This window comes from Mustela erminea, chromosome 20 (assembly GCF_009829155.1).
Source record: "Mustela erminea isolate mMusErm1 chromosome 20, mMusErm1.Pri, whole genome shotgun sequence".
In the NCBI taxonomy this organism is placed as follows: Eukaryota; Metazoa; Chordata; class Mammalia; order Carnivora; family Mustelidae; genus Mustela; species Mustela erminea.
In genome coordinates this window covers 8,001,403-8,015,060 of record NC_045633.1, presented here as the reverse complement: position 1 = coordinate 8,015,060, position 13,658 = coordinate 8,001,403, and the positions used below count along the sequence as shown (strand labels likewise).

Here is a 13,658-nt window from a genome sequence, read left to right as displayed (position 1 = left end):
ATGGGAATGAGCCCTACATTGGGCTCTGCATTCAACATGGGGTCTGCTTAAGATTCTTTCCCTCTCTCTGTGGCCTTCCCACTACTCTCTCTCTCTCTCTCTCAAATTTTAAACATCTTTAAAAAAGAAAAGAAGGGGCACCTGGGTGGCTCAGTCTATTAAGCATCTGCCTTCGGCCCAGGTCATGATCCCAGGGTCCTGGAATCCAGCCCCCCATGTCTCAGGCTCTCTGCTCAGCGGGGAGTCTCCTTCTCCCTCTGTGTCTGCCCCTCCCAACCCCATTCATGCTCGCCCTCCCCTTGCTATCTCCCTCTCTCTCTCTAAATAAATAAACAAAATCTTTATTTTTTAAAAGATTTTATTTATTTGACAGACAGAGATCACAAGTAGGCAGAGAGGCAGGCAGAGAGAGGGGGGGAAGCAGGCTCCCCGCTGAGCAGAGAGCCTGATGTGGGGCTCGATCCCAGGACCCTGGGATCATGACCTGAGCTGAAGGCAGAGGCCTTAACCCACTGAGCCATCCAGGTGCCCCTAAATAAAATCTTTAAAAAAGAAAAGAAAATTGTCAGGATGGCAGCATGCCTAGTCTTTGTAACTACAGTTGACCTTTCTTTGACTGGGCTAGCTCAGCAATGGGATTTCATCTTTATTTCATGTGCTGCCACCTCTTCATTCCCAGACTTCTCAAAGAGACCATTTTTTCCCCCTCCCTTGAACATTTAAAAATCCAGCTGAACAGAAGAATCACATTCACAGTAATACTAACAGAATGCTATTTGTTTCACAGGATAATCCTACAAAAACAGCTTCAACACTACGAGGCAATTTCTACATCACTGGGGACAGGGGCTATGTGGATGAAGATGGCTATTTCTGGTTTGTTGCAAGAGCAGATGATATCATATTGTCCTCTGGGTAATTTTTCATCTGTGTATATGTCTACATTAACTGATCATTGGTGTTCTGGAGTAAATCTGCTGCTCACCTTTATATGTTTTATTTCCCAGTTACAGAATTGGACCATTTGAGGTGGAAAGTGCCCTGGTTGAGCATCCTGCAGTTGTAGAGGCTGCTGTTGTCAGCAGCCCAGACCCCACCAGGGGGGAGGTAAAAAAAAAAAAAAATTCATCTTCACTTTATAATTTGTTGGCAGTCTACTTTTCAGCAGTTCACTGAAACAGAATTCCCCAAATGACTGACTAACTCCAAGTCAGACAGTCATTAGTAAATACACTAGTCAGAAAGAACTGCTATGAATAAGACTGAAAATGTATATAAGGAATTTGTATCCTTTCCCTAGAGGGATGGTGTGAATGCCAACAACCCAGGCTCACAGCAGGATAGGATGCCAGATATCAGCTAGATGGTATTATTACCCAGGTCTGGAAACCAACATGGTCTCTTGTGTAGCTGAGGAGGCTAGGCCGGCATCAGATATCAGGGGGTGGAAGGAAGGTCAAAGATAGCAACTAAGGGGGTGCCTGGGTGGCTCAGTGGGTTAAGCCTCTGCCTTCTGCTCAGGTCGTGGTCTCGGGGTCCTGGGATTGAGCCCCGCATCGGGCTCTCTGCTTAGCGGGGAGCCTGCCTCCCCCCGCACCCCCCGCCGCCTGTCTCTCTGCCAACTTGTAATCTCTCTCTGTCAAATAATAAATAAAATCTTAAAAAAAAAAAAAAAGATAGCAACTAAGGCAACCAGAAGTAGGCTGGGTACGTGATGGGTGGAAGATTCAGGAAATAAGCTGTGAATAAGACAGTCCTAAAAGCTCATTCCCTTTTTTTTTTTTAAAGTAAGCTCTATGCCCAGTGAGAGGCTTCATCTCATGACCCCGAGATCAAGAGTCATATATACGCCTGAAAGCTCATTCTTACTGGGGCTGGTCAGAGGGTACTTTGGGTTTAAAGATTCCGTGCTATTCTTCAGGTCTCCTTTGCCAAGCAAAGCCTCCAATATTCCATAGATCAGCAAATTGATTCTGTGATTACTGAAGTTTATCCTTTCACTTTTAACTCCACCGGTAGGATCACAATGTTCTTTGTAATTTGAAGGCCATAGGTCACTACTGGACTTATGCAATGGTGGAAATATTCTATATCTGCAACATTTGATACAATACACATGGCTATAAAGTACTTGAGATGTGGCTGGTATGATTGAGAAAATGTTTATTTCATTTTAATTAAGTTTAAAGTTACAACTGGCTACCATATTAAATGGCACAACTATAGACTTATAAAAATGCAACATTTTGCAGAGAATTTTAGAGAAACTTTTAAGCCAACTTAAGGATTTTAGTTAAAAAAATTTTTTTGTACTTCTAATACCACTACAACTAATACCTAATATTTCTGATGACTTTTTCTGATGTTCCAGGTATTATTAAGCCCTACACAGGGCCTGTATAGGCCGTATTTAATCCTCACAATCTCTCTTTTTGGAGAAGGAACAAGCACAAAGAGGTTTCCTAACATTCCCAAAATTACACAACAGAGTGTGATTTGAACCTGGACTGTCTGACTTTAGAGTTCATGCTCTTAATCATGTTAGGGCACTCCATATTAATTTACGATCTTCTGTAATGGTTTATAAAGATTTTTATAGGGGCACCTGGGTGGCTTAGACAGTTGAGTATCTAACTCTTGATTTCAGGTCAGGTCATGATCTCAGGGTCATGAGATTGAGCTCCAAGTTGAGCTCTGCACTAAGTGTGGGATTTGCTTGAGATTCTCTCCCTCTGCCCCTCCTACAACTCCTGGGTGCATGGATGTGCTTTCTCTATAGTAAGTAAATAAATCTTAAAAAATTTACAAAGATACAGTGGACGTTATCCAAGGTGTAGAAGTTATCAATATTCAAGCCAATAATTACAAACATTAGTTCTTAAAATAATCTGCCTCTGAATGAGTCACCTCTAGCAAGGTTAAATTTTTTTATTGATAAAGCAGAAGAGCCAGTATAAACACAAGAACATTTTATGAACTACCAAAAAATGGGTATGATAAAATTATAGATAGATTGTCTAAACACTCTGGGCAGGGCAGGATTTTCCAAAACATTTCAAGGAAGAGTGAACTTTGAGAACAGGATTTGTGAGCATAAAGTGATGAAGTCCTCCCTGTCTTCTGCCAATTAGACAGCAAGACCACCACCATTTTCTACTCTTGTTCCTCAAGGTCAGGTAAATTGGTCGGAGTAATAGCAAAGTGTCTGTCGGAATTTTCACAGCCTTATTATCAACATAAGTACCTCTGGAATGAAGAGTGCACAGCCTGAATGAACTGTTCCCTTCAACAAGAGCAAACTCAGTGTGAATACTCTTTATAAGGGGCACAATGAGGGTAGAGACCTAGAAACTAGGCTAGACCAGGCTAAGATGTTACCCAAAAGGCGGTGCTTAGTGCCTTGTTGAGTTCCTAAAAGGAAAATATATTTTTTCTAAAAGGAAATTTTCTTGAAGGAGATAAAAGATGAGGTAAAAAGTCAAGAGCAAAAACAGCTCAGAAACAGAAGCAGGTCAGAGGGCAGAGTTCAAGATGTAGTTAGATGAGAACATTAAGATCATTAACAAAGCAGAGGTCCCAGAAACTCTCTTGTATTACAGAATAAGAGTTATGAGACTCAAACTGGCTGACTTAAGAGCACAGAGCTGGGATTAAACACTATGAAGCCTTCTGGCCCACCCCAGCAAGCACTTAGATTCCCAGTTAGAAAAACATAAAAATATACACTCATCTTCCTTGTGTTTCAAATATTTTTTGCAGGTAGTAAAGGCTTTTATTGTTCTGGCCCCTGATTACATATCACATGATCAAGAAAAACTAAAAAAGGAGATTCAGGAGCATGTAAAAAAAACTACAGCACCTTACAAATATCCCAGAAAGGTAGGTATTCTAATTATGATGACAATTTGCTTAGCATTCTGACAAATTTCAGCTTTTTTAAAAAAATTTTTAATAAATATTCTCCTCAAACACGCTACACCAAATATTCCAAACTGAACTAATGACATGAATAAGAATCAGAATCTTTGAGATTAAAATGAAACTCTTGACATAATTTGCTGGGTCATTTGGCTTACTGGACTTGTAGTAAATTCTAAATACTAAGCGACATCTCCTCAATAACACCCATCTCTGTTTCTGGTTGTTACCAAAACTGACCCAAATGGGTGTCCTAATTCTTTCACCTAGAGATAATAATGGCTATATAACTTACTTTGTCTAAAGATGAAAACTTCTGGACTAATTTTTTCCCTTGATCCCAACAGGTAGAATTTGTTCAAGAGCTGCCAAAGACTATCAGCGGGAAGATCAAAAGAAATGAACTGAGGAAGAAAGAATGGGAAACAATTTAAATCTGTTCTATTATTTATCACAGTATCTATAAAACAAAGATTCTGTCCAAACCACAAGAGTATAGGGAGGTGATGACAAATGTGGTAATATATTTATAAGTTGTTGCTTTAAAATATCTTGTGGTTGGGACACCTGGCTGGCTCAATCAGTCGAGAATGCAACTCTTGATAACAGGGTTCTAATTTTGAGCCCCACATTGGGTGTGGAGTACTTAAAAAAAAAATCTTTTAAAAAAATAAAATAAAATATCTTGTGGGTGTAACATCAGAGGCTGAATTCTGAAATAAAATATTTAGAACATTTATTTAGAATAAAATTCCTCTGCATTAGTGTCAATGTTCTTATGATTTTGGCAATATGAAAACAATGCCATCAATTGCTGAGAAAATTTTAAAGCATATAGCATCTGAATCAAATTTCTGACCTGTTGGTTGAATCATTCATCTGACTCGTTGATATACAAATCAGAACAAATCTTCAAGTTTTGAAATAAAACTAAACAACTTATTATAAAAGTTTTTAGAAAAATAAAAATATCAGTTAGAAGATGATCATAATTCTCAAAGTCTAAATATCTACCTGAAAACAGGTTAGGGATTTTTATTAGTCATATTTTTATTCAAGTAACTTAAAAATAGTTTAAATTCATTTCAGGGTCTAACTAAAGAAGAACATCATACTACCGTTGCATGTATCTAATCAATAAAGTATACAAAATATTTAATTTGTGGTTCTTCAAAAAAGTATGATAAATTTGGCAAGTGTTAATATATAAAAATAAAACAGTATACAACTACAACTATTATCAGAATACTCATGATGTTTGGAAATTCAAGGAACAACCAGGATTCATACATGAATGGAAGACACATGTTAGATAACTGATGAAATTAGAAGACTGTGAAATTGATTTTTTTCTCTATTTACTGTGTGTGTGTATGTATGTATGTGTGTGTGTGTGTGTGTATACTAGCCCCAATATAGTCTATAGAACTCAAGATATGCTAAGTCCCCATAACTTGTAGCCCTATATACTTTTTTCTCTTTATCACACAAAAAGTCAAATTAAAGTAAAAGCATAGTTTAAATGTAGAGAAAGTTTATCAATTCCTCATTGAAGGTCTGAGTCTCAATGAATTTTTAGAAAAACTTACGTTTCTGTTACATATATGGCTTACTTCTGGGGAACTAAGAGTGAGTCCCCTTGGAGAATGAGACAGAACTCTGCTGTTGGCTCTTTCCTTTTGAAGTGTTTCTTCCCATTTGAAATAACCACAACACTTTCTGTTTTCTTGGTATTTCCCAACTGGACAACAATAGAAGACTTTTCCATGGTTTGGTCCATTATTAGAAACAACAAGTCTCTTAGATCTTCGGCCACACTTACATAAAGGAGGTGTCATTTTCCCACTCTTCCAAGGCTCTTGTAGGTTAACTGTAGAAGCTAAGATAGAGGGGAGGACCTTCCGGGAACAATTTCTCACTGGAGAGCCATCAGATGATGTAGGTTTTTCTTCATGAACAGTGCGGGTCTGTTTTTTTGCTGGCGGGAAAGATAGAGGACTGGATAGATTCCTTTTAGTACTACCTAAAGGGTGGGGGTATTTCCCCAAAACTGAAGGATGAGACATAGTGGCATTAACACTGTTGAAGCTACTTGATTTGCATTCAGGTAATTTAAAGTCAGAAGCATCTGAATCTGGATCTTTGGCTTCCTCCACATGATAAATAGTAGTATGTGGACTCTTATATACGACAGACTTAGAGGTCCCAGATTTTTGAGGGGTTTCTTCTGTGCCTTCTTTTAAAACCATTAATCTTTCTATAGAATTAAATGAAGTATCTAAGTTTGAGTCACTAGTGGAAGGTATACAATCTATACTTTGCTCAGGCTGAGATGCTGGCAGTAAAGCTACATCCTCCCAATCAGCCAACATAGGTAAACAATCAAGAGCAGAACTCATTTCCGTATCAGAAACATGATTAACAGATGAAATGGTAGTTGATACAAGTACCAATTCTGAACCAATTGCTGAAGACTTAGATTTGGTACTAAATGCAAGGTGTTCGTTTCTTATGTGCTTCTGCATAGGTGTATTCAAGCTGGCAGACGGCAACTGCTCCACAGAAGTAGAGGACTTTGTATTAAAAAGAGAGAAATAGCTTTTGGCATTATGAAGACCTGCTTTTACATTGCTTTTTAGTTGGAGGTGATCTTGCTGTACCTTTATAGGAGAATTTACACCAACTGACCTCATTTGAACTTTTTCATGAGAATTTACTGTATTTTTAAGCTCCCTATCACATATGCTCAGACCCTGAATGCTACTGTTGCAGGCTGACCTTTCTTCAACTTGATTCGTATTCAAATTTCTGGTGAAAACGCTGGAATTCTTCTTAGTGGGAACCTATGATTCCACAGACAAACCCAACAGCTTTAGAAACTATGCATTCATAATCTCTTTAGTACACATTATATGATTTGACAAAAAAGAAAAATGTCATCATTCAATGATTTATCAAGGATTCCACACATGATTATCTATATTTCAATGAACCTACGATTACTTCTGGAGTTTGAGATGACAGGATAAAGAGGCAAGACACCACTAACCTTGTTCAAGGACCTTGTAATTTTCATTAAGCAACCATCCCTGATCATTTTCCAAGCAAGCAGGGCAGTATTCCGAGAATCATCCAACCCTGAGGAAATAGATAACAAACACTGAATTTAATAGTAACAGTGTAAAGAAATATAGCAAAAAATAAGAAATCATAATTAACACTGGAACATACTATTAGTTTTATGATCATCTACTAATTTTAATTATGATAAATTGGACTAGCAAATGCTGTGGCAAGCTTACCAACAAAAGACAAGATCTCCCACATTTACAGAGGAGATAAAAATGTGTTACAGTTCAAAAAAATGCAAGCAACATTCTGTAGGGACCATGCTTTGTGAGTAATCTAACAGTCTTATTCAGTTTTTTCATGAATTCACTAATTTGGGCATTTGTTTAATCTCCATCTGGTTTAGCTAATTCTCATTCTTTTTAGCAACCAGAAAGCCACTAGATGGCAGTCTTTATCTTATACTACATTATGGTAGTATGATTTGAAAGTCAGACATCTTTGAATTGTATAGACTAGGAACTTCTTTAGCCTGAAAGGATACTACTAATTAATAACATCACCAAAAATACAAGATTCATCTGAAAGACTATAGAAATAAGAAAACTTACATAATAAAATTGAATGACATCACCAAACATACGAGATTCATATGAAAGACTATAGAAATAAGAAGACTTACATAATAAAATTACTTTCAGTTTATACTAACCAGAATGTTCTCGTCCTAAGAATTCTATTCCCACTTCCTGCAGGGCACCGCTCAGTCCTTTTGGTTTTCTTCTATAGAAAATCTAACCGAATAAAAGAAACATATCCAAAAAAAGTTACTATTAGAAAAACTATGTATTAAAAAAAAAGCAAAAAAAAAAAAGAAAAACTATGTATTAACACTTACTTTTCATAATTTTTCATTCTATTAGATTTGGAATATGCTTGTTTTGTTGTCATTTTTACATTCTTTAAGAAATGTATTTTTGGGGGTGCCTGGGTGGCTCAGTGTGTTAAAGCCTCTGCCTTTGGCTCAGGTCATGATTCCAGGGTCCTGGGATCAAGCCCCACATCGGGCTCTCTGCTCAGTGGGGAGCCTGCTTCCCCCTCTCTCTCCCTGCCTCTCTGCCTACTTGTGATCTCTGTCTGTCACATAAATAAATAAAATCTTTAAAAAAATGTATTTATGTGAAAGTTTAAAGTTTAAAAAAATTTTATTTATAGTAACCTATACCCTTGCATGGGATGAAGTTTTTTTTTTTTTTTTTTTTTAATTTTTTTTTTAAATTTTATTTATTTATTTGACAGAGAGAAATCACAAGTAGACTGAGAGGCAGGCAGAGAGAGAGAGAGGGAAGCAGGCTCCCTGCCAAGCAGAGAGCCTGATGCGGGACTCGATCCCAGGACGCTGAGATCATGACCTGAGCCGAAGGCAGCGGCTTAACCCACTGAGCCACCCAGGCGCCCAACATGGGATGAAGTTTAATCATTTTTCCATAGAAGGAAAGAGACCATGACCCCATTTTTGACCCTTACCTTGTAAGTTACTCTGAGATCAATCCAAGAATTTAAGAACATGGGTTTTATCAGCTGTTTTCTTTTACACTCACACTCCAGGCAAACCCCCAGGTCCCAGTCTGCATTAAGTATATTAAAATAGAACAAATTCAATGATGCCAGCAGTTTTTATATTTATAAATATAAATTTAATACTATAAATATATAATATATAAGATAAATAAATATAATAAATATATTTATAAATAAGATATAAATATAAATATATAATAAATAATACAATATAAAATATATAATATAAATATAAATCATTTATAAATAAAAGGTTGAAATATTATGTAAGATTTAGAAAGAAATAACACATAGAATATAATATTTATATAAATGACACATTTAGGGGCGCCTGGTGGCTCAGTGGGTTAAAGCCTCTGTCTTTGGCTCAGGTCAGGATCCCAGGGTCCTGGGATGGAGCCCTGCATTGGGCTTTCTGCTCAGCAGGGAGCCTGCTTCCCTTCTTCTCTCTGCCTGCCTCTCTGTCTACTTATGATCTCTGTCAAGTAAATAAGTAAAATCTTTTTTTAATTTTTAATTTTTATTTTTTAATAAACAAAATCTTAAAAAATAAATTAAATTTTTAAAATGACACATTTATATATATATAAATTTATATACATTTTATGAGCATATAGTATACTATCATTACATACTATATACCAAAGTATAATATGTACTATATAAAGAATATAAACTATACTGTATATACTATAACAATATACTATATAAAATGAAACAGGATTTAATTGCTGTTAATATCTAACAATTATTCACTTTACATAATTTACTATTAAGAAATAAGGTTGGTAACTAAGTCTCAAAATGATTCCTTAAACACCCAATTAAACACACTGAGTATCTCAGAAAGAAGAGTAAGGTATCAAATTACAAGGCCTGGAGAAGGTTATCTGCTTTCAACATTCTAGAAATTACTAACGTAATTGAGAAACCAGATATCTTATAGAAACCTAAAACCAAAAATATGACTAACAATGGCACAGCATTGCTATCAACGACTATTAATTGCAACGCTGTATCATAGGCATACAAAAGATCGACTTAAGTGGCCCATTTTTTCCTAATATGAAAGTATAAAGCAAAGGATGTGAATGGAATGAAGACTCTCTTTAATTCAAGGTTGTAGAAAGTAGCATAAGAGTTTTCACTAAATCATCTTTGCCTGGAGCCAGAAGAACAAAGAAGTACAATCTAGAAAAATTCTTAGGGTTATGTCTTAAAAAATTTTAAAGTATCGCAGGATGGTAAAATTTGAAAAAGATGAATAAATTTATTTTCCTTGGTTAACATTTGTTAGGCACTGAGATTTCTTTTCAAGTCCTAAGAGGTTAACAAGTACAATTCTTACTACAGATAAAGAATTCACAGTGGTTATCCCACTCATTTATGCTTGATAGATACAACTTGTTTTTTACCTGACCAAGTAACAAATGCACATAATTTTACTTCGGAATTAGGCGGATCTGAAATCCCAGTAGCAAAAATAATTTTCTTCTGTTGCTGAATCTTCTGAACCCATTTACAGAATTGAGATAAGCAAATCCTCAGGGGGACTCCTTCATCTACTTGAGCCTGAGTAAAGTCACAAAATCTGAATTTAACAATCGAATTCCATAATTATTGAATACATCATTAGCACAAAATTAAGCACTATAGAGGCATGTAAAAAAGAAGAGGTCTGGGCACCTGGGTGCCTCAGTTGGTTAAGCATCTGCATTTGGCACTGGTCATAATCCAGGGTCCTGGGATCAAGTCCCACATTGGGCTCCTTGCTCCCCTGGTTCTCCCTTTGCCCCTCCCCCCAGCTCGTTTTCTCTCTCTCTCTCTCTCTGTGTCTCTCGCAAATAAATAAAACCTTAAAAAAAAAAAAAAAAAGAGCTTCTGACTGCCAGAATTTAGAAAAAGATGCTAAAACACATGGAAGAGAGATAATATAATGGTAAGAACTCTGCAAGATAAGAAAAATTGGGCTGCTCTAGCTAAAATCACACAGAAACATAGTAATTAAATCCTGACTGATTTCCATGAAATTAATTTAATTTCCATGAAATAAGTTTGATATTCATTTTTACAACACTATTCTATCTAATTTTTAAAGATTCCAACAGAGTTCTGGAGGGAACACTATTTCTAACAGTACATAAATCTAATTTCAAATGGTATATACTTTTTATTTTCTTTTAAAAACTGATTTCTGAATTTTATTTATTTATTTTTTTAAGGATTTATTTATTTTTAGAGAGAGAGGGAGAGAGAGCATGTGCAGGGTGAGGAGAGGGAGAGAGACTCTTAAAGTAGACTCCCCACTGAAGTTGGAGCCCGATGCGGGGTTTGATCCCAGGACCTCTAGATCATGACTTGAGCTGAAATCAAGAGCCAGCCACTCAGGCAGCAGAGCCACCCACATGCCCCTGATTTCTGAATTTTAATATTTGCATCATACTTTCTTGGTTTGGGGGGGGCAGGGTGAGAAGAGAGGTGGGGAAAAGAAAAGGGCATACCTGTTTTATGCCTGTCAGTTCCATGCAAAATTCAGAAAGAATCGGATGTTCTTGAGGCTGAACATAAGCATGGAACTCAGATTCAATCTCCCCAGTTGATGTGTTCAGCAATACTGCTGGAAATTCAACTACACGAAAAATTCAATTGACACTTGAATACATAATTGTTAAATTAATGCTGTCATCATTCTAAATTAAACATATTTAACCATCATATAGCATTATTAGATAGTCACTAGTTCAGTAAAAGCATATTAAAATGACCAAAGCAGTGTGATATAATAGTTATAATAAAATTGTACCAAAGACTAAATCAGAATATTAAAGTTGTATCTATTTAAAACTCTGGAATATATTTCTACAATTAAATATTAAAACCATATGGAAGTTAAAATGTATTTCTTTTAGCAAAGGTATTTTTTCTGTCACTATACAATTGAGATTTTGTATGAAATTCTAAAATAATTTTATATACTTAGACTTTTGTTCTTTTTTTGTCAAGTCAGGTTTTATAGTAAACTACCAATTCATAGGGTATCTTATTTCCTTTAAACTAACTGCTGACTACTTTATATCTATTAGTGACTCCTCTTGGGCTAGCTTTGGCCACTGGCAGTCCAGACTTACTTATTTCTTGGCTCCGGTGGCGTTTCCCATCATTCCAACATGTTGACTCAAAATCAATGACAATTAAGTAGTCAAACAACTGCTCTGCAAAACAAAGGGTGACCTTATGGTTTATCAGTGTTAAAAGTGCAAGGATACAAAATGTAAAGAAATGAAGCACAAAACTTACTGGATTTGCTTCTTCCTAGATTTCCATTTGCTGGTGCAACTGACTTTTTTCTAATTAATCCAAGCTGCCTAAAATGTACAACAACCAAGTATGTTCAACAAAAGCATTCACACTCCTGTTTGAATATGCTAACAAACTAATGTTATAACCCTCATTATTAATGTATTTATGTGAGTGACTGGAAATTGAACAACTTTGAGAGCAGACAACCTTGTTTTTTTTTTTTAATTATTTTTATAAACATATCATGTATTATTTGCTCCAGGGGGTACAGAAGACCTTGGTTCTTTTTTTTTTTTTTTTTTTAGATTTTTATTTATCTATTTATTTGACAGAGATCACAAGTAGGCAGAGAGGCAGGCAGAGAGAGAGGAGGAAGCAGGATGCCAGGACCCTGGGATCATGACCTGAGCTGAAGGCAGAGGCTTTAACCCACTGAGCCACCCAGGCGCCCCAGACCTTGGTTCTTATACTGACTGCCAAAATCTCTTTTGATTTTAACAGTCATTAAATTTTAATAGTCATTTTACCTGCATGAGCCTCAAAGTTCATATTTGCCAACTTAAGAGTAATTCCTTCTGCTTTCCTTATTTGACAGTAAATATTGAGGAACATGAGTGATTGCGGAGGTAAAGATACATTGAAAAGCTTATTTCCGCCTTTTCATTTTTCAAGCCCTTGCTATGTGCACAGACCAGTTCTGAGGAGATAGTGAAGATCCAGTCTTCCAGGAGCTCCACATTACAGCTGGGTAAAGAAAGTAGACCCCCATGGTAAACTACTATAAGGTAATACATGACAAAGGATCCGCAAAGGCAATACTTGAATTCACAGAAAGGGATGAGCTTCCTTAGGTGTTAAGTAAGACAACTACTTTGAGGAACAGGTCAAGCTTAACTAGGGGGCACTTCCTGTTGCCGCTTTTGTTTGTTTTGTTTAAGACCTGTGATGGGAAATGCAAGGAATTGGGAATAACAGCGAACATTTATCTAATTTCTTACTACATAGCAAGCACTGAGCTCTAGTGATCTCACTTAATCGTCAAGAACTGTAGGATTGTTGCTGTCTCTATTCTTTGGATGAGAAAACGGATTCAGTAATTCGCCAAAGAACACAGATTTGGTATGTGAAAGCAGAATCGACCAACTCTGAAGCCCATGCTATTTACCACTACATTACAACAGTTCTTTTGAAATCAGAAATGTGTACAGCGTGACCAGGAATCAGGGAGAAGGCTACAATAAATCACAACACGACTTTAACGGGTCACTAGCAAGTGGTAGGGTGAACAGCTTGCCGGTGAAGAGGGGCTGCCTGAGACCTCGGAATGGCCTAGGCGCGGTCACGTCCAGTTCGTTTCCAGAGGCCTAGAAAGGGCTGACAGTGGCTCAAGGCCACACAGTCCGAACCCTGGTTCTTCCACCCTCGCGCAGAGAGCGGCCTGAGAACCTCGAGACCGAGATCCAAGCAGAGACCTTTCAGTCCGGGGCAGACAGTGCAGGTCGGAGACGCCTGGGCTGCAGAGAATGAAAGCTGACCCCGCGGATGCGCACTTCCCAGGCCGGCTGCGGGCGCCAGCACTCGACCAGGAGCCACCCTCAGCCCAGAAACCCCTCGCGTACCGCGCAAGCTTCTTGGTCGCCATTCCCGGCACTCCTGACTCCTCTGTGCCCAACTGCCGGAAGTCGTTAAACCACCACTTCCGGTCCGTTCAAACGCCTGGCGCGTCTGAGAAGGCTGCGGCGGCGGCGGCTTTGGCTGCGACTGAGGCGGTGGCGGCGGCGGCGGCTTCG

At 37.5% G+C, this 13,658-nt stretch overlaps 3 protein-coding genes across 4 annotated transcripts in view; 2 read left to right on the top strand and 1 right to left on the bottom strand.

Moving 5' to 3' along the window:
- Positions 1-4,537, top strand: part of ACSM3 (acyl-CoA synthetase medium chain family member 3) — a 27,671-nt gene extending 23,134 nt beyond the window's left edge. Inside the window, exons 11-14 of the mRNA XM_032327477.1 lie at positions 788-915; positions 1,008-1,107; positions 3,760-3,879; positions 4,266-4,537. Coding sequence (XP_032183368.1) covers positions 788-915; positions 1,008-1,107; positions 3,760-3,879; positions 4,266-4,352 — 435 coding nt within the window. The 3' untranslated portion in view covers positions 4,353-4,537. The remainder of the gene's footprint in view (positions 1-787; positions 916-1,007; positions 1,108-3,759; positions 3,880-4,265) is intronic.
- The window catches only part of REXO5 (RNA exonuclease 5), a 67,531-nt gene that overhangs the window by 16,990 nt on the left and 36,883 nt on the right, over positions 1-13,658 (top strand). The gene's annotated exons all lie outside the window — the stretch shown is intronic.
- Positions 1-13,658, bottom strand: part of ERI2 (ERI1 exoribonuclease family member 2) — a 22,672-nt gene extending 9,014 nt beyond the window's left edge. Inside the window, exons 1-9 of one of the 2 annotated variants that reach the window (XM_032327470.1) lie at positions 13,488-13,658; positions 11,866-11,933; positions 11,697-11,780; positions 11,070-11,197; positions 9,984-10,140; positions 8,515-8,615; positions 7,700-7,781; positions 6,968-7,056; positions 4,596-6,761 (exon numbers count right to left, since the gene is read on the bottom strand). In XM_032327470.1, the coding sequence (XP_032183361.1) occupies positions 5,457-6,761; positions 6,968-7,056; positions 7,700-7,781; positions 8,515-8,615; positions 9,984-10,140; positions 11,070-11,197; positions 11,697-11,780; positions 11,866-11,933; positions 13,488-13,510 (2,037 nt within the window). In that variant the 5' untranslated portion in view covers positions 13,511-13,658 and the 3' untranslated portion in view covers positions 4,596-5,456. Of the gene's footprint in view, positions 1-4,595; positions 6,762-6,967; positions 7,057-7,699; positions 7,782-8,514; positions 8,616-9,983; positions 10,141-11,069; positions 11,198-11,696; positions 11,781-11,865; positions 11,934-13,487 lie in introns of those variants that run through there. The other variant, XM_032327471.1, reaches the window with a different exon arrangement.